General features: G+C 40.5%; 1 protein-coding gene across 1 annotated transcript; it reads right to left on the bottom strand.

Annotated features, from left to right (window-relative positions):
• Window positions 1-101: 101 nt before the first annotated feature.
• Window positions 102-27,900, bottom strand: PASK (PAS domain containing serine/threonine kinase). Its single transcript, XM_079977187.1, has 19 exons — window positions 27,745-27,900; window positions 26,893-27,087; window positions 26,067-26,302; window positions 23,754-23,921; window positions 23,216-23,356; window positions 21,783-21,917; window positions 20,258-20,575; window positions 19,697-19,871; window positions 18,577-18,745; window positions 18,060-18,443; window positions 16,680-17,854; window positions 15,718-15,899; window positions 14,112-14,279; window positions 12,903-13,028; window positions 5,685-5,819; window positions 4,913-5,112; window positions 4,231-4,364; window positions 2,969-3,115; window positions 102-2,219 (listed from the first exon to the last, which is right to left on the bottom strand). Exons 1-19 carry the CDS (start codon window positions 27,809-27,811, stop codon window positions 2,014-2,016), a joined length of 4,461 nt encoding a protein of 1,486 aa, XP_079833313.1. The 5' UTR covers window positions 27,812-27,900; the 3' UTR covers window positions 102-2,013.

Here is a 27,900-nt window from a genome sequence, read left to right as displayed (position 1 = left end):
TTTATTCTGTTCCTGTTGGAGAGGAACATTAGATCGTAATGGCAAGTGTGCAGAGCAAAAAGGGTTGCAATAGAAAAGGGAACAAGACTGGACCACTGCTGTTGATAACAAGAGCCTTTAGTAAATGCATACAAAGCGATTCAGCACAGTTAAGATGGAAAATCATAGCACTCAACAAAATACATTCTAAAAAGTTACGTTTTAAAATACAGCCTAAGTTAAAAGTCATGACACATGACTTGCTAGACCATTTAGCTTAAAGGTATCACAGCAGGTTAGAATTGTTTTGCTTCAATTCCTCCTCTCTTTAACCATGCTGTAATGTAGGGCAATTCATAAGCCGTTTGTACAGAAAACACTCCAATAACAAGTACCAAGATGCTTATATAACTTTTAGGGGCAGACTATATTAGACTATTGTCTTAGAGGTACCTACCCAGCATCATGCCTGTTTGTGTTAAACAGGCACACAATGAGCGCTAACATGACTAGGTATTTTCTTCTCTTCTGTATAAACTGATAGCTTCCTTCAAGATAAAGGAAATGAAGGCTAGCATTGGCCTAGCATTTAGTTACCTCTAAATTACAGTTCAATAAAGGTGGAAGTAGTAGGGCCTATTCTGTACATAATAATTTGAAGATAGTTATATTATTGAAGTGCCTACCTTCTAGGTGCATCAGAGCCAAATACAACTTTACCAACTCTTTTCAGAGTGCTCACCTGTCAGGTCATCCAGAAATGGAGCTGGTACAGAAAAGTAATCTAGAACACAGTTCACTTGAAAAATATGAACTCTTCCCAAAAGATTTCAAAACCGATCTATAAAATGTAGATTGACATTTTGTTCTTAGAATATATAAAAATAGCTAATGCTTCCATGAAAATTATAATTTTGCCAATTACCTGCAGAATCCATATATATTTTTAAAAAGACTACTGAATATGAACTACCTTATGCCTGATTCTTTGAGCAGAATCGGTGTCCTTCTATGTCAACCAGCCAGAAATATCTGACTAGAGCTTTTTCTGGACAAAGGAAAGGATTTCACTTTCAAATCCAATAACTGAATAAAGCTGTAGAAAAACTTTCTTTTCTCTGGTGAGCAAAAAATTTGACCTCCCATTGATGTTTACCAGATACAAAATGTCACCATTTATATGTGAACCTCAGAAACAGGGTCATCCAAGAAGCCAAGACATGGAGTGTTGTATGCTCCAATTGATAAGTTTTTTGCCTTTGAATCGTAGATCTGCTCCAAATTGTAAGGAGGAAAATAGAAGCTCTTCAGAAACCCTTCCCTAGGCAAGCCTCACTCAGTTGCCAGTTTGGCCAATACAAGGCTAAAATTCATAGTATCAGTCATCTCAAACAAAATGACACCACTTGTGGCCTCCCTTTCAAATACTTCAAACATGCCTGGAGTATAGGACATCTACATCTAAGTGTCTAAAATCAAATACCAGTCCTATCCGTTCCTATCAGTTCATCACTCAATGCAGCTTTTGTAGTAAAGGTTCTGTTGTGATGAGTAATTACAACAAACAATATTAATGGCAAATGGGCCAGCTCACATGAATATACCCACTATGTAGGGTGGGACAAGTGGGATTGTGGTTGCCTGACTATTTCCCTCTATCATGAGCACCTGCTGTCTCTTCTCCAGGGCTGCCAGATGTTCAAATATAGGTGTTGCTTATATAATGCCTGCACCCACAAAATCCAGTGTATAGGTTTGAATCACATGGTTGCTTCCTAGATTCTATGTAGCATATTTGTCACGCCATTTGAGTCTACGAGCACTAGATCTTTTTGTGAATAGGCATTGTGAGAAGCCGGTACCCACATATACATCTCTAAGAAGCCTACAGGTGTGGCAGAGGAGTTCACAGTGAACAAAGTGAGCTACTGCTCTGACTCTGGTATTCCATCTCACGTAGGCAGTATGTTTGTCAGAATTCCACGTCCCCGGGGCATTTTTGTAAGGACTGGCAGGTGAGTGAGGAAATATTCTTCAAGCAAGTACAGAGGTAGATGGCCCTTGAGCTGCAGAGGTTGATGGCTCTTGCCCTGAGGCAGCAGTGGCTCCTGTCAGCTGGGAATCCATCAGCTCATAGTTACTGGTGTCATCACTAAGGCTCTGCTCACTCTCCAGACTTGGGACTGCCCAGATACTACCATGGCTGCAGCCAGAGGAATTCATTTTGAAATGGTTGTTTTCTGAGGAGTAAAAAAATAAAATAAAATAAAAGCTATAAATGTATTGACTATTAATAAACACTAAGCCACAAATATTGTTCAACAGCCATTACATACTATTACTGAATTGCTCAGGTCGGCTGGCACTCTGCACATGCCCTAGAACTACTTTATTAAGCTTTACAAGTGAATGTGCAATAAGTATGGGACTTGCAAACACAACAGGTGGAAGCAGACATTGGTTTATGCAAGCTATCCTCCCTAACCATCTTTTTGGCGTATTCTTTTGATAAAACAAAAAGTGGGACAGTCATTTCCACTAATTCCTCCAAGTGCAATAGCCACTGTGGCATGCAATAATCTCCAAATTAAAGATCACCAGTACTGTACCTCCATATGTACAAGTGTAACTTGTGAGTTCACATACACATGCAAATAGGGACATGGGCAGGCCTGGTAACAATATTCCATGAACAATGAAATCCTTACATGCCTAGGTGTAAATACCACTGAACTCAAAGGTAGAAATATATAGGACTTTAATATAAAACTCTAATCCTGACTATAGTTGTCTAGGAGGAGTAAACCAACTTAACACAATAAAGTGTACTTGCCAGTAGGCATACACTGATTTGAACTGCACAGCAGCCATACAGATCCATTTCAAATTATCAAGTCTAGTCATTCCTTTACAGAATTCATCGTAGACCTTTCTTGTTTGGAAATTCAATAAAAGTTTTGAAGATAGCTTTTCGAACCTTGTCTCTTACCTGGCTTGGCAGAGACATATACTCCCTCCCATGAGTAGTTAGCAAGGTTCAGGGGTTGTGTCACCCAAGGATCCTCCACTACCACTTCTAGAGTTGTACGATCCTCTGGAAAAGGCTGCAAGAGCCCAGTCAGCAGATTCATCAGGCCTGAGGACAACAAGGAGATGAAATAATATCAGCAGCTTTTATGCTGGTCTTCAGCTTGCCTGTCAATTGTACTTAGATTAAGCACAGCCAATGCAAGTTTGATAATCTGAGCATAATCTTTAGCATCCATCCCCATAATTTAGAAGTGTTGTACATATTCCTCCCACAGCTTCTTCCTTCTTCCTTCCTTCCTTCCGTCTTGCAGGATAACCTTTGCTTGGCTATGAAAATGACTGAAATGGAGCCAAGGTTGCCAAATACACACCTTAGACGGCGCAAAACAGACCAATACAAGTAGACAGGTGACTTTCTAGTTCAAAAGCTAGGACTTATGAACTATTCCATGAAATACGCCCCCCCAAAAAGTGGTTTTTAAGCACTGACATTCATTATTTAATAGACAAGTCACATGAGAACAACCCAATAACTATTGAATGCCACCAACTTCCTGGCATGCCTGAGAGTGGACTGGCACATTACATGCATATGTGCATAAAAAACCCACATGGCTGCTTTTCCCGCCTCAGGATGGGAATCTGGAACTGAGAAGGGATGAGAGGCAGGAGAAAGGATGAACACCTTCTCTTCTACACAAGAAACTAGCAATACAGAAGTTTGGGTTAACTTTTACGACACATGGATAGCCGCTACAGCCAGGAAATGGATATATATATATATATATATATATATATATATATATATATAGAATGCCCAAGAACAATTAGGTTGGTGTTCATGTCACACCAATCATCATAGATTGAAGTATATGGACACAATGGGCCAATAGTAATCACCTCTGACAATGCCCCATGATGATGCCTAAAGTCACAAACTAACCTGCAGCCTTGTATTTCCAAGCTCACTGGAGGCTTGACTGGAGATGGGGGGAGGCATGAAAGTGATCTACTTCCCTACCCTCTCTAGAGCATCCAAACAGAGCAAGGGAATATTTCCTTTGATCCATAGTCCCATTCCCACTAACTGAAAACCCCATGTAACTTTTGGGGGGCATGTCAAATTAAATGCACACAGAAACCAAATATAGTTGACTTGCCCAAATTCCATTCCCCTTCCTTTCAGTCAGTAACTCTTTTAATAATTAGTGAAATACACACCATCCGACACTTTGTAAGGAGGTCTTAGTACAGCATCCATAGTTTCTTCCAGTTCACAAAAAGGATTTTCTCCAAAGACTATGGTATAAAGAGTTATACCAAGTGACCACATCTCCAGTTCTGGTCCCAAGTACCTATAGAAGAATGCATAGTTCAAGTCAATAATGTTCACACACACACACAAAACTCAAGCAAATGGGGAATTTACTTAAAAGAAAACACAATTAACTATCATGATATCCAGGCAGCAAAATAAACTGAAAATGATTCCTTACCAACAGCCAATATATTTCCCCTCCCTCCCTCCTACCCACAGCAGATATGGTTGAAGAAATGGTGGCTGTGGGTGGGTCTGTGATTGGTCAGGGATCATAGCTGTCAAACCTTCCCTTTTTTTGCGGGACATTCCCTTATTCCAGCGCCGTTTCCCGCTGCTATCCCGGATTGTTAGATATCCCGTAGACTGTCCCCGGGACAGGTGAGGCTGCTGATCCCTTATTTTCAAATCTGAAAGTTGACAGCTATGTCAGGGATTCCTAATTCAGCAATAAAGAGCAAGGAAGATAAAAACACTCTGTTTTTCTCTACTTTATTCTTAAGTTTGTTTTACAGGTCCTACCCCCAACCAAATCAAGCTACTGTTGGGCAAGATCTATAGGTTTTCTTTCAAACTCATACATACGGATTTCCTGAGAGCACTTCTGGTGAGCAGTACTCAATTGTCCCACAAAACGTATAGAACAACTTGTTAGGTTCCAGGTAAGCAGCTGAGCCAAAGTCTATGAGCTTGATAGTGAAATCTTCAGCAATTATAATGTTCTCATCCTTGATATCTCTGTGAAGGATGTTCTTACAGTGCAAATAGTTCACTGCAGACACCAGCTAATGAACACACAGAAAAGACCAGAGATCAAAATAGGTATCATTGCCAATAATATTGACTAAATGTAGAAATATTATTTTGGCTTTCCCCCCTGAAAGGACATTTAGCTATTTAAAAGAGGATATACATAATCATTTGATAGATTTGCTTTCCTCTTTTTTATAGTAGCTGGTTATAATATTTATCAGTTTTTTAATCCCATCCTTCCTTGAAGGAGGTCAGAGTGGCTTACATCATTCCCCCATTTTATCCTTACAACAATCTTTTGATAATGTGATGACCTATATCAAAGAGAACATGATGCATTTCTAAGTCTCTCTGAAATAAAATTTCCAATAGCATGAGGGGTTGTTGTTGTTGTTGTTGTTTAAGTAAACAGCAGCTGCAGAGGTCCCCATTCTAACTGAGATTGTGACACAGGAAGACTTTAGCCCCTACCGTGAGCTCAGTTCAGATCCCTCAAGCACCATAACTATGTTCTTCTAGACAGCTTTCCGTACAGTCAACTAACAAGTTGCAGATCCAGTTCATTCATGTTCTTTCTACAGATTTCCCTTCAACAAACTCTTACCTGTCTGAATATGTAACTTGCCAAAGGCTCATCCAAATTAGGTTGGTTATCAATGAACGTGAAGAGATCCAGGCCTGACCCATGTCTCTCCATCACCAGCTGGAAGAACTGCTGGTTCTCAAATACATCTAGCACCTGGTGATAAAGAGTACTGCTTCAACTTCACACACTTTACACCCGCTCCCATCCCTCCTTGAGTAGGAAATGATCTATTAAGTGCAGGCTTATGTCAAGCTTACATTATAGAACAATTAAAGTATATTCCACTGATCCAAAGACTAATAAGATAATGCAAATCAGGAATAAGCAATGGAAGTTTAGGAGGATTTCAACTTCCAAGGTTTTCTATGGAAACATTAACTAGATTCCTTGTACAGGATAACTACTTAAGCCACATGGGCCTTACTGTATGGACACCTGCCCACATAGTATCTATTAAAAGCCACATTTGTCAAATAGCTGTCTTCTATCATCATTCTTTTTATTAATTGATTCCATAAAAGAAAATAAAAACTAACACATGTATAAAAAAGTCAGAATACAGAAAATAGAGAAAAAGAAGAGTTACAGAAAAAAGGTAAATAAAAAATACACAAACTTATAATTTTCCCATTGACATTATTACATAGCCATCCCTTTCAAGACTTCCTTCAGCTTGTCCATAAATCATTCGAAGCAATAATCAGAGTCACGCGTTTCTCTGCTTATATTGTCATTGTGCCTATCTCTGTCTCCTATTTGCTTTAAACAATAACTCATAGTCTTTCACAGTGCGTCTCTGAGTCCCTTTAGCGTTGTTTGTCCCTCACTAATACATTCCAGATAATCCACGTACTTTCCCCAATCCTTGATGAACACTTGGTCTCTTACATACCTAATTTTTCCTGTTAATTTATCCTGTTAATGTTTCCACTTTTGGGCTAATACTACCCTTGCTGCTGCCACTGCATAATATACTATTCTACGGTCTTCTTTTTTTATCTCTTGCCCCAATATCCCTAGCAGGAAAATTTCTGATTTCTTTCTGAACGTATATTTTAAAATCTTCTTTAATTCAATGTATATTTTCTCCCAGAACTGTTTCACTCTTCCACACTCCCACCACATGTGGTAGAAGGAGCCCTCCTCATCTTTACATTTCCAACACCTTTTATCCATCTTGTACATTTTTGATAATTTCATCGGTGTTAAATACCACCTATAAAACATCTTCATGACATTTTCCTTTAACGTTATACACGCTGTAAAGTTTAGCCCCTCCTTCCAAAGCTCTTCCCAGTCTTCAAATTGTATGCTATGACCTACATCCCTTGCCCAGCGGATCATCACTGATTTGACTTCCTCATCGCCTAAGTTCCAGTCTAGCAGCATCCTATACATCTTAGATATAATTTTCACTTCATTATTTATTATCTCCGTTTGGAATTTGGAATCTTTTTCTGCATAGCCTCTTTCTTTAATATCTTTACTATACATCTGATTTACCTGGATATGGTGTAGCCAGTCATAGACATACTCCTTTACTTGTTCATACGGTTTTAGCTTCCATTTCCCATCAACCTTGGTTAGCAACTGGCTATATGTTGCCCAGTTGCTTCTCATATTAATAGCCTTTATGCTCATTACTTCAAGAGGTGATAGCCAATGTGGTGTTTTCGGCTCTAACAGATTTTTGTATTTTTCCCATATTTCAATTAACGGGCCTCTAAAAATATGATTTTCAAATCCCTTATGTACTTTCCTTTTGTTCTTCCATAAATAGGCATGCCAGCTGAATCTATTGTCGAAGCCCTCTAAATCGAGTAGCTCCGTGTTCACCAACTTTACCCAATCCTTTATCCAGCAAAGGCATGAAGCCTCGTAGTACAGCTTTAAATCTGGCAGGGCAAAGCCCCCCCTTTCCTTTATATCTGTCAATAATTTGAACTGAATTCTAGGTTTTTTGCCCTGCCATATGTATCTTGAGAGTATTATTTGCCAGTCTTTAAAGATTCAGCTCCCCTTAATTATAGGGATGGTTTGGAATAGGAACATAAGTCTTGATAAGACATTCATCTTGATTGTATTAATCCTTCCCCAGAATGACAGTTTCAGCCCTCCCCATTTTTCCAGATCTTTCCTTATGTCCTTCCACATCGGCTCGTAGTTGTTTTTGAATAAGTCTATATTTTTAGATGTTAACCAAATACCAAGGTATTTGACTTTTTTGACTATCTCTATCTGTGAATGCTGTTGGATGATTTCTATTGTTTTTGGGTCCACATTTTTACCTATCATTTTCGTTTTTGTCTTGTTTAATTTAAAGCCTGCTATTTCTCCAAATTCTTCTATTTCCTTTAATATTTCTTCTATTGCAGTTGTTGGTTCTTCTGTCATTATTACTACATCATCAGCAAAAGCTTTAGTCTTGTACACGTTCTGTCCTAGTGATACTCCATTTATTTTTCCATTTTGTCTTATTGAATTCAAGAGTACTTCTAAAACTATTATAAATAGTAGCGGGGAGAGTGGGCAGCCCTGTCTTGTACCCTTCTGTATCTTTATCTCTTCTGTCACCATGCTATTTATAATCAGTTTGGCCTTCTGTTCTGTATATATTGCTTTTACCCCATTAAAGAAATCATTGCCCACATCCATATGTTCTAAATTTTTCAACATAAAGTCCCATATCACATTATCGAATGCCTTCTCGGCATCCACGAACATCATAATAACTTGTTTGTCAATCCTAACAGATAATATTCTAACATATTAATTATGCTTCTTGTGTTGTCTCTCATCTGCCGCCCTGGCAGGAATCCCGCCTGATCCTTATGAATAATTTCTGATAACAACCTTTTCAACCTTCTTGCTAGGATTCCTGCAAATATTTTATAGTCTGTATTTAGCAATGAAATTGGTCTATAATTTTTGACTTGAGTTGGATCTGCATCTTGTTTAGGGATAAACGTAATATATGCTTCTTTCCATGTCCCAGGGATTTCTCCTTTCTTTAAGATGTTATTCATAGTCTCCTTCAGTGGTCCCACTAAGATAGATTTCATCTCTTTATAATAACCAGCAGTAAATCCGTCAGGACCTGGTGCTTTGCCCCTCTTTAAATCTTTGATTGTTTCTTCTATCTCCTCATTTCCAATTGGTATATTCAATCTTTGCTTATCCTCTGTTGAGATTTTCTGCACCTTTTTATCCTTCAGAAATCTTTCTATTCTCCTTAGGCCAACTCTCTCTTTATCCTTATTCAGACTTCTATAATAGTTGACAAACTCACTCCTAATTTCTTTGGGATCTGTTCTTTCTCTCCCCCCCCCACTATTATTTTGTTTATTGTACCTTGTTCCTTCCTTTTTTTGATTTGCCAGGCAAGCCATTTACCTGGTTTGTTTGAAAATTCAAAAAATTTTTGTCTCAGTTTTTTGATGTTCCACTCCACCTCTCTGTTTATTATAGTAGCAAACTGAGTTTGTAGCATTTTTATTCTTTCTTTTGCCTTTTGGCAGTTAGGTTTTTGAGATAGTTTTTGTTCGTTTACCATTATCTGTTTTAGAATTTCCTCTTTATTTTTCTCTCTATTCCTGTTTTTAATTGCGTTCTGTTGGATAAAGTATCCTCTTATTACCGCCTTACTTGCGTCCCATACTACATTAATCTTTGTTCCTTTATCACAATTGTCCGCAAAGTAATCTGACAATTTTTTCCTTGCATTTTCGACAATTTTCTGGTCATCTAAAAGATAGTCTTTGAGTCTCCATCTAAAAGTTCTTGTCTCTAAGCTTTCCAATTCCAGCTCTATCGGACTGTGATCCGAAATTACTTTCGGTCTTATTTCTATTAATTTAGTTCTTGGGCATAATTCACTTGAAAGCCATATCTGATCTATACGTGACATCGATTGGTTAGGCTCAGAATGGTAAGTAAATTGTTTATCCAATGGATGTCTGAGGCGCCAGATGTCCGTCAAGTTGCAGTTTTCTACCATTGAAAAGAAGGATTTTGGTAATTTTCCTTCTTTGTTTACTCCATCCCTAAGTCTATCCACTTCTAACGAGACGACGCCATTCATGTCACCCATTAGAATTATTTTTTGGTCCATATATTCCCATAGCTTCTCTTCTAATTTTTTAAAGAATTCAGTTTTACTACCATTTGGGGCATATACCCCTACTACCACCAGTTTTTCTCCTTGCCAGTTAATGCTAACCCCTATCACCCTCCCCTCTTCATCTTTGAATAGTGTTTTAGCTTCCATCTTGTTTTTAATATACAATACCACCCCTCTTTTCTTTTCTTTATCTGAGGATTCAAATTCATTTCCCAATTTTTTGTTAATTAGCACTTTTCTATGCCTTCTGGCTACATGCGTTTCCTGAAGACAAATAATGTCCAGATTCTTCCTTTTCAGATATTGCTCAATTTTATTTCTCCGTTTTTTATCGTTCATCCCGTTAATATTCCAATTCCAAATTTTTAATCCCATAGTGCTGAGCTTTCACTTAACTTTTCTTTACGTTATCCTTTCCTTTATAGGTGCCCTGAATCCTCTTTTTCCTCCTCTGCCTCTTCGTCTGATCCGCTTCCTCCCCCCTCCTCTTCCTCCCCCACTCCTGATTCTCCTGGTAGTCCTCCCTCTGCACCCCTGGTTCCATTTGCTTCCGTTCTCAGTTCCTTATATTTCCTAAGGAACTTCCCGGTTTCTTCCTGGTTTAATAACCTATGTCTCTTACCTCTATACATAAATGAAACCCCTTCCGGGAATTCCCATCTAAACTCGATCTTATTTTTCTTCAATGCCTGCACCAGAGATTTATAAGAGTCTCTTCGTTTAAGTAATCTGATTGGGACATCTTTAAAGATAATTATATAATTCCCATCTATATTCAACCTCTTTTCTCTATTCCTCTGAAGAATCCTATTTCTCATTTCTTTATCCTTAAATGTAATCAGGCAATCGCCTGTAAGTTTTCTTACTCTTGTTGTGTTAACGCGCATTCTAAATGCGTTCTGTATGTTATTGGCCATTTCCTCCGGTGGTATACCCAGCCATTCCGCAAGCTCCATTATCAATTTCTCTTTAATGTTTTCATTTTGTGTCTCTGGCACAGCTCTAAACCTCAGATTAATCTCCCTCTGCCTCAGTTCATTCATCGCTTTAATATCCTTCATCTCTTCCTGTGCCTTGTTTAAATCCATCACTTCTGCTTTAATCCTTTCCTTATCCCTTTTGATATCTTTTAGTTCCAGCTTTGTCTTCTTTAATCCTTCCTCCGTGAGCTGCGTTCTCCTAAATATTTCTTTCATTTGGCCCTTAAGTTTGTTAACAGTTTCATCTATTTTTTTATCCATTTTCCCAATCCTATTATCCACTTGCTCTAGTTTATGCTCTAAATTAGCTTGACTCTGTTTGATCTCCGCAAACATCTTCAAAATATCTGACTTGAAATCTCCCTCTTGTTTGGAACCCCTCCTATCCCCAGGAGTCCCGCCATTCGTCCCTTTCTTCCCAGTGAGTGACATTTTATACACTTATAACCCCCCCAATCCCAGATAGTATCTTTCTCACCGTAGTTATATCTAATACCTTCCTTTATATCTCCCGCTTTATCCGTTTTCCTTAAATCCACTTACTTCCTTTGATATTACTAATCAGTTACCAATCTTTTATGTATATATGTTTCCAAAAAGTCAAGATATAAAGTCAGTATAAGGTTCTTGCTACAAAGTTGTCCTCTCAATGCGGGGTGCTTCAATACCGGGGGTTCTTCCCGCCTTCAATCAGGCTAATCCGTATTACTGGGTAGACATGCGGGGGGGCTTAATAAAGAGGGAGATAAAACAAAATGACAAGTAGAGAAAAAGAAGGGAAAGGAGGAGAGCAGGGGGGAAGAAGTCGGTCGAGGATCACACAGACTCCATCTTGTCGCTAGAGGTCGCCAGGTCTCTATGAATTAGCGTTCTAGAAATGTGCCGACATCTTATTCCCCCAAATGCTTAGTGTTTCCTATTAGTTAGAGATCCTCAAATTTCAAATCCCAGACTCAAACCAAGGGAGGAGAGGTAGAGATCATATACATGAGTCGCCATGTAGATATATATATAGCTGTCCACTTTTTCACCGTCCCCACGCACAACAGACTCCTAATGGTGGCGGAGCTTTCTCTTCCGCATTTACTATCTCTTGTGTTCTAACGCCAAGATAGAGAAACGCCCCTTCTCCTCTTCACGCCCTCTGGTTCACCAAGAACGCCGAGTCCCGATACTTTGTCTCTGGCTCCTTCCTCTTCCCTCCTTTCCTTCCACGTAGTGTTCGTATTTTTATGCTTATATATCTGATGGGGGAAGACACTTAAGGAGAAACAACGTAACCGCTAAGGCGACTCACTTTCACTTTCTCCCGCACTGGTGTCACGCCGCGTTTGAGTTGATTTTGGCTGTCAGCTAAACTCCGTTTACCTCTCTTTGTTACTCCGAGACTTCCTTGTTCTTCTTTTATTCTTTTAACCACAAAAATCCAAGTATTTTGCGTTCAGAGTCCTTTAAACTGAGAGCGCACCGCTCTCCCTGCAAGCTCAGGGCTTCGCTATCTGAAGGTGAGTAATGGCTTCCCTCGACCCGCTGAACCTCGCCGCCGCACTCTTCACCCCTTCCGAGGCTACCTGGCAGCCGGGTTGGTCGCTCTCTGGCCTCGCCGGGAACCCGTCCTTCTGAACACCCTTCAGAAGGGTTTGGGAGGGTCTCCGCTCCCTGGAGTTGCCCCCTATCCTTCAAAATAGCTTGAGTTCTCCCTCCCGGTGAGAACGCTGCTTGCACTGGGATCGCGGTGCACCGGAAGTCTCCACCCACAGTCCAAATAGCTGTCTTCTAATTACATTTTCATCTTCTAACACCAAACAAAATGAATCTGTGCCACAACATCCAAACATGCAAGGAATTCACTACAGTGGTACCTGTGGTTATGAACTTAATTCATTCCGGAGGTCCGTTCTTAACCTGAAACCATTCTTAACCTGAGGTACCACTTTAGCTAATGGGGCTTCCTGCTGCTGTCACGCCGCCGCCACACGATTTCTGTTCTCATCCTGGGGCAAAGTTCTTAACCCGAGGTACTACTTCCAGGTTAGCGGAGTCTAACCCGAAGTGTTTGTAACCCAAGGTGTTTGTAACCCAAGGTGCTACTGTATATGAATTTAGATACGCATTTGCATATTGGATGAACAGTACCTTAATAATATTAGGGTGCTGCAGCTTTCTCAGAATTGTAATCTCTTGAGTAACTCTCCCCAGCTCAGGATCGTCTACCCAGCAGTAGTCCAATACCTTCCCTTTCCAAATGAACTTCACTACAGCCTGGGAACAAAGCAAAGCAAATGAGGTAAAGTTGGGGAGTAAACTGCTTTAAATAAATAAAACCTTTAATTGCTATTAACATCTAATCAGTGAATCTTAAAAGATTGTACATTTACAGAACAATTCTTATTGGATTGGGGGTGGCATAGTGGAGCTGTCATCTCTTGAAAAGCCTTGCCAGTTCACTGTAGCCAGCAACATACCAATGCAAAATTACCTAAGACTAATTATCAGTTTATACAGTTATATAAATATGAGTTTTCAAGTGTCTACTTATAGCCTGTACTGATAGGGTCACATGCATATCACTTTGGAAATAATTCCATAACCACACACCACTTTATTGTGGTCCACAGACCCACAATACACGGTACAATAGTAAATATCAACAGTAAGGTGTAAAATTGGGCTTGCTAGCCAACAAAGAAGGTGAATTCCATAACCACTGGGGCCATCAACAAGAAAGCTGTCTCTTGTGCCCACCAACATGATTCATCTTGCCTGTGAGCAAGCCCTCCGGCAAAGTTCTTAGCATATAAGGTTTGTACATGTAAAAAGGTGGTCTTTCCGGTGTTTTAACTAATGCACAGATGTGCTCACACACATTCATTACTAGCAAGGAGAAAAAACACCAACTGAAAATTGCAGCAAAGGCTAGTTCCACTGACCCTTCTGAAATGCTATTTATATTGAACCTGTGAGAAGCCACATCTACACAGATGTTAACAATTTATCTAGAGCATAAACTCTTTAACACAGTGAACAAGACCTGAAGAAGAGCCCATCTAGTCTAGCATTCTCTTCTCATGGTAGCCAACAAAATGCTTTAGGTTGGTGCCACATGCAGGGCATGAGCACAATAATCAAATCACTGGGGGTGAAGGAATCACTGGCAGAAAACAGTGTCAAGCAACTCACTTTGATTGGAAAATAAAACAGTACTATGTATGCTCATATCTGAACTCTGAAATCTAGATATGTGAAGGATTTTGGAAACTACTAATAAGCACTTCATTCCAAAAATCAGAAGGATTATCAATGAATAGTTCTGTTAACATTTGATAAGTAGTTTTGCTCTTTCACCTCTTTGCAATCCTTTTTGCACCTGGCTGTCCAAACAAATCCAAACGCTCCTCTGCCAATGAGTGTAAGTGTGTCATATTTCTTTCCATAGTCTCCCTCGCAAGCTCTCAGTCTTTCTAGTTCTTCAGCTCTTCGTGAATTCTCAAACACAGGGGTCGCTTTGATCAACTGCAGCAGAAAACACAGACAGACGCTACAAAATCAGAGAACTAACTAACATTTGTCTAATCTAAAAAAATAATGAAATACCCAATACCCTTTGTACAATCCTACCAAACATGCCAGTGACCAGTCCCAGCAAACTGGCAATTCCAGCAATAATCACTAATTGCTAATGCATCATGGTCAAACCTGTCAGTCAGGCTTCCCATACCTTTTTATTGTTAGGAAGACTGCTCCAGAATAACCAGCAAATAGCTAGAAGGTGGCTGAGTGTTCTGAATGGGCTAGGGGGCATTTCTTCTCCTCCCCTAGCTAAGGATAATATAATATACCGGTAGGTCGTGGTGTATCTATAAAGCAGGGATCAATAATGCTTTCTGCTCCACAGGTCAGATCCTTATTAGGATCAATCTCATGGGTCAAATTTGACAGGTGGATGGGGTTCCCCAATGGTCAGCCACAAGCAATTATGATATCACATGACTGGCAGGTTGGCAACCCTACCATCCTCTCAAAATCCCTTGTGCAACTATTAGAATCATTTTTTATATTTGATTGTGGATGTTTTTTCTGTCTTTAATCTTTATTGTGAAATTACTTTGAGATGCTTCATAGGAAGATAAATTAAACAAACAAAATAATAAAAGTTTTTAGTCAGAAGCAGTCACTAGGCCACTGTATTTTCCAGTCAAAAGTTCCATCTACCTGCCGAAATGTTTTTGGGCAGCAGATTTAGGAATTGGCATTGCATCCCATTTCTTGGGATGCATCCAAACTAGTATTCTCATCATATTTCATTTCATTTTTAACCTTCATTAACCCAGCAATAAATCTTGGCACTCTCTTTTTCAAAACAAACCAAACTAAAGCAAAATGAAGCTGACTACTGCATTTTCTAAATAAAACTGAATTTGTGAAATTACACCTGGCACCCATGCATGCTTCTGAAAATACAATGCAGTTTGCAAAAGGCCAACCTGACAATGGTGGGGAGAAGGCAGGTTTACACAGTTCTGGGAGTGGACTGTCTGGGGATTTTGAACTAAGTCAAGTTAGTTTCTGCCAGAAGCAATTGACTTGTGATACTAAGGGTAGATGAAATTCAACATCAAACCAAGGCAATTGTTCCACCAGTGCAAGCATTTCTGCTTGCCAGACTGAGCTATCTCTTCTCTCCTCCCCCTGTACAGTGTTCTGAGGGTTCTCCAGGTTCTCCTGACCCCCCAAGCTGACAGGGGAAGGGTCTTGCTGTGCTGGCTCCCACTAGTACAATTCTTTAGTTGAATGTGACCTACAGTGTGTTGCACATCATATAGCTGGTTGTTTGTGTAAAAAGAAACAAACATACCAACCAGCCAAGTTAGCAGGTTTGCCTACTATTTTTATTTCATGCCCCAAAGTCAGGGGCAGGGCTTAAAACAGACAGAAGATCCAATATACTTACTTCTGCCAAGCTAAGTGCAGAGACGTCACTTAGGTTTGGGGAGGAACTGGCCAAACTGGAAAGTAAGAACTGTGTTTTTGCTGCTGCTTGTTTCCGACTCTGAAAGTGGTCTCTCATAACCCAAATGCAGAAGAGGGCAGCAGGGTCATGCAGTTCCACACGTTTCACTTCAAAGAGTATAGCTGCAAAAATAGAAAGCTCATCAAGAAGGCATTCTAATACCCTAAATAAATGGTGATACATACATTTATTTAAACTCTTACCCTGATAGCGAGAATCTGAAATTCACAAATGTTTTTTCACTGGATAGGCTTTTAAAAATATAAACGTGTAAATTCTTAAACATGAGCAAAAAGGGCTTAATTAAGAGCCAAGTAAATAAATAAATAGTAGAAGATGGAGTTTCATCACTGAATCTTTTCCAACAGAAAAATACTCAGTCCTTTTTAAGAAGCAGGTTGATCAACATCATAAGCACATAAGATCATTCTAAAGCAACCCATGTAGGAACACCAGAGCTTTGGCCTTCAGACAGCCTGCTGTTCACTTTATAGGACTGACAAGCACTCCGACAGCTGACCAGCCCATTTGCAGTGTAAAAAGTTAACCATAAAGCTGCTTGATGAAAATTAAGGAAGAGTTAACAAGCTCTGCCTAAACATTTTGGCACACCAGAAGTTCTCTCTCCTAATTTCACTGCCAATCAAGTACAGATTGAATTCAAAATGTTAGTAAAATCAAATTAATGTTTTCCTCTGCTACTGTGTTTTTGCATTCCGATCGTGGATGACCAATGCATTAAACCACAGCTTGTCTCTTATTCTTGAGTCAACAGGTTTGTTTTATCATTCCTTGCCTGCTTCGCTCACACTGAACACCAGCTTCATGTAACCTTTCCATGCACACTTATGCCCAATTAAATATACTAATGCAAGAAGCAAAAATGTCTACTTTGAACTTACCGAGTCGAGAACCATCTCTGTGGTAGCAGTTACCCGAATAGTTGCCTTCTAGGATCTCGTTGTTCAAAGTAATTGCTGAGGACTGTACAGCTTCTTGTTTCACAGGAGTTGATGTTAACTGTGCCATGCTCTGCTGCATTAACGGCATGAGATCTTCCTGGGACTGTACATCACTGTGCAGTGAACCTCCTTCTAAATGTTTCCCCATTCTCTCTGCAACACTTTTGTCCTCTGAAGCACAGCATGTAGAGAGGTCAAGGTCCACATACCCTGAATGCTTGCTAGAGAGTAAGCCCTTCCGATGGCCTATTGGAGAACCGTCGCACAGTAGGGGGTCTATCTGACCACTTACAGAAGTATTAATTTCCTGGTCCATGGGCCGCTCAAGATCTTCCTCACTTAACAATGGAAGCTTTATTGGTCTAGAGCCAGCAGAGAAGTCTGAATTCACGTCTCCGCTATTCCTCAATGTCAGGTCCGTCAAACCACAGCAAACAGAATCAACCTCATCACTTGGCTTCTTACCACCCACAATCTCCAGTGCAGAGACATCACAAGGTATTGATGATCCTGCTGGAACAGGAAGGCTGCTGCTCCTTTCATCAGGTAACAAGGCTGATGAATCCTTTGCTGAATTTTCTAGTTCAGTATTTTCAAACCTCAAGCTCTTTCTACTACTTGTCAGATTTACTGTTGGCAGGTCATCTATCATCCCGTGAGTGTGTTTGGAAGACGGCACTTGCTTGCTACACATGGGCTCGTCCAGTGTGGGAGTCCCACAGGACACCTGCACAGCATCACAAGTCACACTTGCCCCTAAATCCTCTTCTAAGAAGCATGTCACAGAAGTCTGATCACCCATGAAAAAATTCTCTCTTTCTGAAGACGTAGTGGCATAATGGCACTTCATGATTTCATGTGGTGAACCAGAACTGTGTATCTCCAAAGGGTCATCTTCTTCTTTATGAACTAGATCAGATGCGCACCTGGCAAGATTCTTCTCTCTCAGTTTAGTTCTACCTTCCAACATGCATGGTTCAGAATGAAATCGTTTCGGAGAATGTATTTTGTACTGCTGGCAGTCGTTTAGTTTTGCAGCCTCTGTCTCAGGGCAGCCTCCATCCTGTGAACTCTCAGAAGGCAGCGCTTCATTATGGACCAACGCATAGTCCCTGCTATGTAAAAAAACAAGTTACTAGTTGGGTCATAATGGATGAGGGAGCATCTTCCCCATTACGTTACATTCCTTGCCCTTCCCTATCCCATGGTGTAAGATCAGGAGATCCCACTGGAGCTGTCCAGTTCTGAACATCAGTGGCAGCTGGATACCCAATATCCTTTGGTAACTGGAAAAACTTGCCACATGCAAGTAAAACCTACCCATTCACTGGTGAGACTGACTCTGGAAGAGATGATACAACAGAAGGCAGGTCACTCCCTCTGTCCAGCTGGGCATGGAACTCTACTCCACCGCTGCTCATTGTAGCGGCAGATTGGCACGTCATTATTTCATGCGAACCAGAATCATGCATATCCAATGGCCCATCTTCTTCCTCAGATGCGCACCGGACAAGGTTTCTGCCTCGCACTTTAGTGCTACCTTTCAACACACACTGTTCTGAATGAAACCGTTTGGGAGAACATACTTCGTACCGCTGACAGTTAGCAGGTTTTATAGTCTCAGTGCAGCCTCCATCACATCGACTCCCAGAAGGCAGCACGTCCTCATGGGCCAGCACATCGCTGGAAGGTGTATAGACCCTGCTGTGAAAGAAGACAAGCTGCTGGTTAGGTTATGTTGAACGAGAGCAGAATCTTCACCAGTGTTTCCCAATCCCTGATAAAACATCAGAGCCAGCTGCGTTCCTAGTGCACTTTTGTGACTGTCAAAACCTACCCATTCGGTGCTGCAGCTGCCTCTGGGGAGGATAACAGAACAGAACACAAACTACTCCCACTCTTTGGCTGGGTTTCCTTCCTGGTACAGAGTTCTGCTCCATCACTCCTTGCTAAATCCTGTTGCTCTTGCAGCAAAGCCACATCTCCAGCAAGAAGTGGGCGAGTGCCTGGAACAAAGAAAGAAAACTGTGGTAGGTTGCAAGTTTTCAGCAAGGCATGCACTGGAAGACTCTATGGGCCATTCGACATGTTAGACGTTTTTAATGGCTAAATGGCTCCCCACAATGTCTTTTCTGCTGGATATGAAAGGTTAAATGAGATGTAAGTGCTTAAAATGTTAAAAATTTAGCAAGTATGTCTTGTAACATTTACATACTGACATTTTAACACCTCAGGCAATCCTTCTGTAATGGCACCCAGAATGTGGAATTATTTCCCTAGAGAGTCAGCTGTCCCTTACAATTAGTTACTTTTAGGTATCAACTCAAGACATACTTGTTTTCTCAGGCCTACAATACTGGTTGAGAGGAATTGGCTGTTGGACTGTTTTGCAATCTGGAATTTGGCTTAAATTGTTGTGTGTGTGTGTGTGTGTGTGTGTATATATATATATATATATATATATATATATATATATATATATGTAATAATAGTACCTCTCACAGTTAGCTAAAATTATGTTCTTGAAGTCTCGAGCAGGCCATTCTAAGGCTAAAAGAGCAGTTGTTTAAGGGGGGGACAAGAACGCTGCTCATTTACTGTGGACAGCCCTTCCAGGGGGCATGCATCAGCCAGCCAGACAACAAAGGTTAACACCCTATTTCTTTGAATTGCTGTGTAGCAATTCTCCAGTGAGGAACAGTTTCTAGTATCAAGATCCATGAGACATATAAATTAAACCATGTTTCAGGTAACTCTGTGGTACAACCATTTCAAGTTGTTATCCTTTTATTTTTGCAGATGGATATGTCCGAAAGAAGTGAGAACAAAAAAAATTCTATCAAGAGAGAAAGTGTGAATATGACATTCCATTCATTATAATGTCAGATCCACTCCACTGCCTATTAAAAATAAAAAAGCATAGTTTTTTGTTGCATTTCCCACCTCCGTAAATTTACCTTCACTTCCTTCCACCATACCACAGCCATCTACTTCGGTTACTTTGAAGCCCCCAGAGGAGCTCACATTTTCTGAGTCCACATCATAACTTTCTCTAGATTGTGGGAGTTGCAAAGAGGAATCATCAACTCTATCCATGTACTTATAAAAACCAGGAATCAAGAATGTGATGTTCTGAAATACAAAATAAATGTGATGAAATCCCTCCTTTACCCCTCACTGCATACTGAGAAATACCAGAATAATATGTGACTGAATAAAAATATCATACGAGTAATCTTTGTCCAATATGCACTTTAAAAACCATTGTTGTACAATGTAGTTTGCTTCTGAAACTTTGAAAGTGAGTTCCCCCCTTGCTTTGGCAGATCTTAGCTAATTTCTGACAACTTAGTTACAATGCACCACTCTATATTATGCCATTGTCGAATGGCGTCCCTCCACCGAACTAATCCTCAGCAATCAGCAGTGGACTGGATATACTTCCCAAGTGGTAGCATTCCCATGACTTCACCGTGATCTTTCTCTAGAGGAAAACAAAAGCAACAACAAAACAATACCTTCCCTAGAAGCTCCTTTTTCTCATAACCAAAGAGCATTAGAGAAAACGTATTGTTGATTCCATAAATTGTACCATCCGCTTGAACAGTGATTAGTCCACTGATGGTGGTGAACACCCAGATGGAAGCATGGAAAGAACAATCTACAGGGGAGGTGATGCTGGTGTCATCTTCTAAAATTTCAGCATCAGGTACTGGTGCAGGCTTATCTGGTACAGGGATGGTGTCTTCAACAGGTAAGTTAACTTCCAGTTTCAGGCTGAGAGGAAATGTTGTCCCCTCTCTTGCTCGGCCAACAGATCTCTGAATTTTGATATTCTGGGGGGAGGAAAAGAAGACTTGTAGCATAATGCAAATTTAAGCAAATTAAAAGCTCAGTGACAGTGGCCAGGAAATCAGTCAGATGAATTTTGACTGAAGGCCTTAAATGACTATCACAGAGTTATGCACAAGAATCAATCCATGCAGAAAACTTTAAATCTTGTGAAGTGGGGACTAACAGATGGACAACAAAGTGGATCTTGTGAACCTTTACAATTACAGAAAGACTTATATTTCAAGGCTGGAACTCTAAAAACACACCATCTATTACTCAGCAGTTTGAAGATCTTACTGCTCCCTCTGCATATTTGCATGCGTATCTTATAATCAACAATCTCATGTAACTATTTGGACATGGCTTATATTTATACATTTAGAATATGTTTTATGAATTGTTCTTTTTAATGCATTCTTATTGTTAATAAGAACAGACTCCTCTTCCTCTTTTCCTTCTATTTGCAATTAAGAAGAAAAAAGAAACAAATTACCCAAATAACATTTAAAAGAACAGCTAAGTACCGTATTTTTCGCTCTATAGGACGCACTTTTTCCCCTTCAAAAATGAAGGGGAAATGTGTGTGCGTCCTATGGAGCGAAGACGCCATAGCCCCACGACCCTCTCCCAGCTGCAGAGGTGATGCGCGGCTATGGCAGCAGTCTCTTTAGCCACGCGCCACCTCTCCAGCCGGGAGAGTGCGCATAGGGCTAAAGAAGCTCCACTTACCCTCTCCCGGCTGGAGAGGTGACACGCGGCTATGGCAGGAGCCCCTTTAGCAACATGCCACCTCTCCAGCCAGGAGAGCACGCGTGGGGCTAAAGAAGCCATAGAAGCTTTCCACTGCTCCCCGACCTGCTCTTTGGGGCTGGTGGTGGGCTTTCCCCCGCCAGCCCCAAAGAGCAGGTCAAAAGGAACCTGAAGCCTGGAGAGCGAGAGGGGTTGGTGCGCACCGACCCCTCTCGCTCTCCAGGCTTCCAAGGTAGCCGCCTGAAGGCGACTGAACGGCACCTTGTTTCAGAGGGGGAAAACGAGGGGGGAAATTCTCCCCCTCTCTGCGCAGTGCCTCCTGCCGCTTCGCTAAAGGGGCGCTAGGCAGAGAGGGGGAGATTTTTTTTTTCTTGTTCTCCCCCCTCTAAAAAAAGGTGCGTCCTATTGTCCAGTGCGTCCTATGGTGCGAAAAATACGGTATAATTTACATCACGGTACCTTTGGTATTTTCTTGCCAGGTATAGGAATTTGAACAGATGGAATCATGTCTGTTATGTACTGACCAACTACTTCTTCTGATGAGGCATAACCATAGAGATGAGCAAAAAGGAGGTCACAGGAAGTAATCTCTCCCTTAAAATGAGAGTTACAAGAATTAGGGTCATGAGGATACTGCATTCTAAAATATTAGTTCTTGACAGTAATTAAGGTAAAATGGCCAAAATATATGCAAAGAGGGTAAAACTATTCAGCACCACTAATTCAGCAGACTTGGTCTCAATGAAATGCCACTTTAAGATGGATGATGAATTTCCTCGTGGTTGTTTCTTTTTATCCCCTGAAATCTAGCTAATTTGGATGCATTTGTTTTATTTACAATATTTTAAGGATGATTTTCTGTCCTACAAAAAGCCTCCAATAAGAAACAATAATTATTAAATCACATTTTTTTTAAAAAAATACAATCATTTACTTTCTTGAGTGCCTTGCAAAGCCAAGCAATCCCTTCACATCAACAAAAGTTCCTTACCTATCTCAATTTACAGCAGCAAGGTTAAATCATTTCTTTAAACAATTCCAAGTTTGTTGTTTTTAGGGAGCCTCCAGTCTCGTGGGCCTAATGAGACACAGTCCTAATTTGACCCACAAGAGCATTTTCCCCAAACCATGCCCATCTGTTATATATCTGTTATATATTCCATTATACAGCAATGGAAAACTCAGCTTTAAGCCTATTCCAAATTGTTCCTTGAGCAACTAGATTCACTGGCAGTCCCTATCAGCTGATCAGCCTGCCTGCAAACCCCACTGAAAACAGCTTCACTAGGGAGTTCTTCATCACAAATCTTCTAGTATAGAGGACCTCCAAAAGGGACTCACAATAACCACCAATCACCTGATTAGTGGTGGCAGAGAGCCTCATTGAAGTTTTCTGTTTGCAGGCATGGTTTGATTTCAAACCATAACTGCAAAGAGACATTCCACCACCACCCCACCAGTCTGCAGAAGAAATGCCCATCTGTGTGCATAAACTGAATCCAAATCACACCTGCAAATGGACTTCAAAGTGACCTCTCTGATGTTGGTACCTGATGCCATAATGACTTAAGATGATAAGAAGGCAGGCAACACTGTCCACCTGTCAAAGGTTAGCCCAAGGGAGGTGGAGAAAGGAAGGATCCTGCACACCAGCCAGATCTAGTTTACCAACCCATTTTAAGCAAAGGAAATGGGTCATATGAAAATCACTAGCACAAAACAACTGATGAGCATTTAATATATATTCCGGTATATAATGACAAAAATTGGCTGGTAAAATGCTTTGTGTGTGATGAAAACCAAAACTGTTTCAATAACTCCTAGTACCCCATAACTGTAATTGATAGCTAGTTGAAAGACATTGCTGCAATTTAAGCTAACTGGATACTCACTCTGCTTGTGAAGAAAACAGAGGCAGAAAGTCTTTCCACAGGCTCTAAAACCACCACACAGTACTGACTGCAATGGGTTTTCATTCTTCTCATCCATACAGAAACTGGGATCTTTTCATTGCTATGGGAAATAACATCTACCTATTGATAAAAGACAGTGTTAAATTTCTAATCTGTAGTGCTTAAAATTTGATCAGCCATGTGACAAGCTTTCAGTGACTGACTTTCAATACAAACCTTTTGTGTTTTTATTTGTGGAATTTTGCAAATATAATAGCTTTACTATATGGGATATGCAAGTGTGTAAGCAGATATGCATACAGTACATTACTTCTGAAGTAACAACTTTTAGGTGTTTAAAAACCGAACAAATTTTAAAGTACCTCTTCATTAAATATGAGCAAGAGCAGCCTTATATTTACATGTTGGCTTCCTATAGGGCCTTCTGTGGCTATTAATACCTATATGAGTAGTAGTAAAAATTCAGAAATGGTAGCATATACATTGCTGCTATGACAAATATTCTGTTCTCACATACCACAGTTCCAGGAACTACTGCTTCATATTCAGCATCATCATGCTCTTCCTTCAGTGCTTCCATAATATCCCAATTGGATTTTGAAATCATCTGAGATAATTTCTGGCCAATCACCTCCTGAGTACTGTAACCAAGAAGCTTGCAGGCTTTGTCATTTGCAACTAGAATCTAAAACAGAGGAACAAGAAAAGTAAACTCAGCTTTTCTTCTTCTGTTAAAAGTAGAGTTTAATGCTATTTCAATGGGGAATGAGTTATTCAGTTTACATTGATAATCCAAGTTACTTTGTACAGAAGCATTTTTATACATGCTTACTCAAAAGGCAGAGTGGAGCAACTGTAACTTTCTCCAAAATATATGACCAGGACAAATGTCTGCTAATCACTGTTTCACAATTTACCCTCTAAAAAAGATACTGTTTTCTTTTCAGTTTTATCTGCCTACTGCTCAAATAAATGTATTGTATAAATATCCCATTAACAGTGCACCATAGCCTTGTTTACTAACATGCCTTCAGTAAGTGATTCAAGCTAAAATACCAACAAGTCAGACAACTAGCAAACTACAATATTATGGGTTCTCGGATATAGGCAGCAATCTCTAGTTAAAAGAACAATTACTTAATTGGCCCTTAACAATAAAAGTGGCATACCAAAAACAGTTATTACCAAACCACATCCAGCCCCATTTTGGTCTACAGTTTTACAGACATAGCCAGCTGCAGCTGCTCTTAGTGAAAGGGGCTGTTTGCAACTCCAACCATACACAACAATGTAGCAGCAAAGCAAAAAATTATCCATATACAGTGGTGCCTCGCAAGACGAAATTAATCCGTTCCGTGAGGCTCTTCGTATAGCGGTTTTTTCGTCTTGCGAAGCAAGCCCATTGACAGCTTAGCGGATTAGCGCTATTAGCGGTTTAGCGGCTTTTAGCGATCTGCTGTTAAGCGGCTTATCAGCGGATCAGCTAATAAGCGGCTTAGCGGCTTAGGAAAAGGGGGGGAAGGGGGGAAAACCCGCAGGAACTCGCAAGACATTTTCGTCTTGCGAAGCAAGCCCATAGGGAAATTCGTTTTGCGAAGCGCCTCCAAAACGGAAAACCCTTTCGTCTAGCGGGTTTTCCGTCTTGCGAGGCATTCGTCTTGCGGGGCACCACTCTAGATCCCATTACATTTTCAAGATAAGACATGGAGTAGACACTCTTTTCCAATATTAAAATAGAGCAAAAGCAGCCTGACCCTATTCTTTAGCTATCAGCCAGCTTCCTTTCACCCCAACTTGGCTACTCATTTAACAAACTAGTTAGCAAATTCAAAATTGATTCAGTAATCTGCCTTTGCCTCTGTCCCATGCTTCAGCTGAGCTGTCCGGGGTTTTTTTAGTTAATTTGTACAGCACAACAAGGATGTTCATTCATTCGGATGCTAGTCTGATGCAGTATCATTAATATTTTTAAAGTTTTAAAAAGCTATGATCAGCTTTCTAAAAGAAGAAAAACTGTTCCAGGAAGAAATTTGTGACATTACAGGGATCAAACAACCTGCCTTCTGAATGGCTGACATCTGATTTAACAGGAAGAAAGATATTAAACCCTCACCATAAAGTCAGTGCTCAAGAATAAACTATAAACCTGTACAAACTGAAGGCAGTGCAGTTCCCCAGTTCAAGTTATGTACATCGCTACATGCATCCTCATACTACCATTCCTCTAACCACTTAGTTGTGCAGCGGCAGCTTAGTCACCAAACTTTATTACACTGGGCCAAGACTCCTCACTACACTGGTACAAAGTGAAGATAAGCACTCTTGTACAAGTCAATGAAGAAAATACTGAACTAGGTGGACTAGTGCTTTGACTCTGTGTAAGGCAGCTTCCTGTGCTCACATATTTGGGGTCTCATCATGAATCAGACTGATATCAAAGGTTGCAAGCATTGTTAATGATTTTTATACGGTTATTTTACCAGTTTTCTACACACCACTAAAGAGAATATTTGTATACTAACAAATGTACATGTACACATGAGTCTTTAGGAAGTGGGGGGGGGTAGTTTTCTGCATCTGAAAAGTATGATTATCTTATATTAGTGCTGCACTATAAAATTACAAATATCTTTAGTTTGTTTGATTCCCCCCCCCACACACACACACTCTGCCTGACCCAATCCAAAACTACACGTTATGATGCAAATGAATTACTGCAATATATGTATAGGACAACTACAACAGGCTTTCCTACCCAGGGGTCCTCTACATACACATTCACAGTGTGCAATTGTGTGTAAGGTAACACTTTACAAAAGCTAATTATTACCTCAGTTGTTCTGACATCCACAGTGAAAACAGCTTTGTTTGGGTTGCGCACAGCAGTTGCCAGAGCCTGGATGGATTCTTCCAAAGTCAGAGCATTTAAGAGAGAACATGAAGAGGTACTGCATATCGAGCAAGAAAGGGAATTGTTTTCCAAATGAGTCCAAGTGTTGTGCAACTTACTAGCACAGATGTTCTGGGCAGCTAATGAAGATAGGCAAAAGGAACTCCATCCATTTTCTGAGAAGAAAGGGGGGGGGGAGTTCCACAAGTATCTGTCATTAAAATATATGTAAGATTTCAAGACAACTACGTATCAACTGTTAAAAAGAAACATAGTTACAGGCAATAATTTGTTTTTAAAAAGTTACAGGGAAGAACTAAGCATGAGAAAAAGATTAGAAAGGCAATTGTGTTTTAATGAATTAACCTAAAGAGACAAATGACTCATTCTCTGAATACTGTCTCAGAAAGCACAGGGCACCTGTACCGGGTATCAACCATTACTGTATATGACGAGATCCCATCAGTGGGAGGGAAAGGATCAATAATGGCAAAATGCCAAGCCTCTAGTCAGCAAGGCTCGGCATATTACAAAAAATCATGGCATGCCTACAAAAACATTCACAATTCAAAGACAATTATGATCTGTTTCTGTCCAATTTTCCAATAAACTCCTCTATCGTTTCTATCCCATTCCCTTAGTGTTCCTTTCTCAAAGCTCTTTTTGAGAAACACAAGCATGTCCACATGATTAAAGAGTTGAAAATTACCCCTCTGTCTTTGACTAACAAATACATTTCATACATCTCCACCTGCCAAGTAATCACCTGACAAAGATGTTTTCTTCTTGCAGAGCCTGGAAAGCCCACTCTTCCTTTTCTTGTTTATCCAGGGAAATGACTTGCTTAGTTCTTCACAGACACCAGGATGGGACAAGGCTACTGTAGAACCCACAAGGGCCTCTTTGGATGGTGACATAGTCATGCACGGACTAGAGTACTTCCGCCTAAAAAATCCAGCCTCTGTGAGAGAAACAGAAGTTGCACATTAATATCTCAGGCTGTACATAGCATTCAGTTTGACTGAACAAGATTCTGATATGTTGGTAAAGAGGCAGCAGGGCAAAAACAGGTATTGTGGGGCATGGGGAAGTTGGACAGCAAAGAGATGGCCAGTGAACATAAGACAACTCAGCAGGAGAAGGATGACCTGAAGCACTGAAACAGGGGATAGAACTAGACAGAAGCCAGCAGAAAGAGATGCCATTAAAATGCTTAACAGCAATTACAGTTGGAAAACAAAACCTGCATTTAGGCAAACAGCAGCCAAGCACAGGATAAAAGCTACTGGGTTTGCCACCCAAATTGGCAATTTATTTCCCTAGCGGAGAGCCTACCAAGAATGAGCTGATGGGCAATGGTCGAGGATGCTATTAGCAGTGGAGAAAAGTGGTTGAAATCACAGGTATATTCTGACAGCAAATAACCCCCATCACATGATGGGGAAGGGGCACCCAAACCAACCCACATTGTTGGGGAATGTAGTCACTGACTGATAACAATCGGATGTTTCCAGAGTCTACTATATGGAAGCAGGGGAGAACTAAATTTACCCAACCAAGAAGGAAGCGCCCTCTGCGCATGTTCAGAGGTACCCTTTATATTTAACCCTATATGTACCGGAGCTGGTCCCTGGGGCTGAAGACGTGCTCCGGGGCTGAACCGAAGCACCTTCCTTCCCGCTCATCCCAACTTCTCTTCACTCCTGCCCGACTTCAGACGCAACCGCCTTCCTGCCCGCCCGCGGGTTTCCAGGGGTCGACCTGAGTAGGCCGA

This window comes from Podarcis cretensis, assembly GCF_951804945.1.
Source record: "Podarcis cretensis genome assembly, chromosome: 5".
NCBI lineage: Eukaryota > Metazoa > Chordata > Lepidosauria > Squamata > Lacertidae > Podarcis > Podarcis cretensis.
The sequence above is the reverse complement of the archived record's forward strand: the minus strand, read 5'-3'. Positions and strand labels throughout refer to the sequence as shown.

Excerpts from the sequence above, each read along its gene's own strand:
- PASK (XM_079977187.1), bottom strand. The coding sequence starts at position 27,811 with ATGAGCGGGAAGGAAGGTGCTTCGGTTCAGCCCCGGAGCACGTCTTCA. Across the intron at positions 23,357-23,753 it reads CAGTAGTTCCTGGAACTGTG|GTAGATGTTATTTCCCATAG; the intron begins GTATGTGAGAAC and ends TTTTATCAATAG. Across the intron at positions 20,576-21,782 it reads CTGGCAAGAAAATACCAAAG|AATATCAAAATTCAGAGATC; the intron begins GTACCGTGATGT and ends TCCTCCCCCCAG.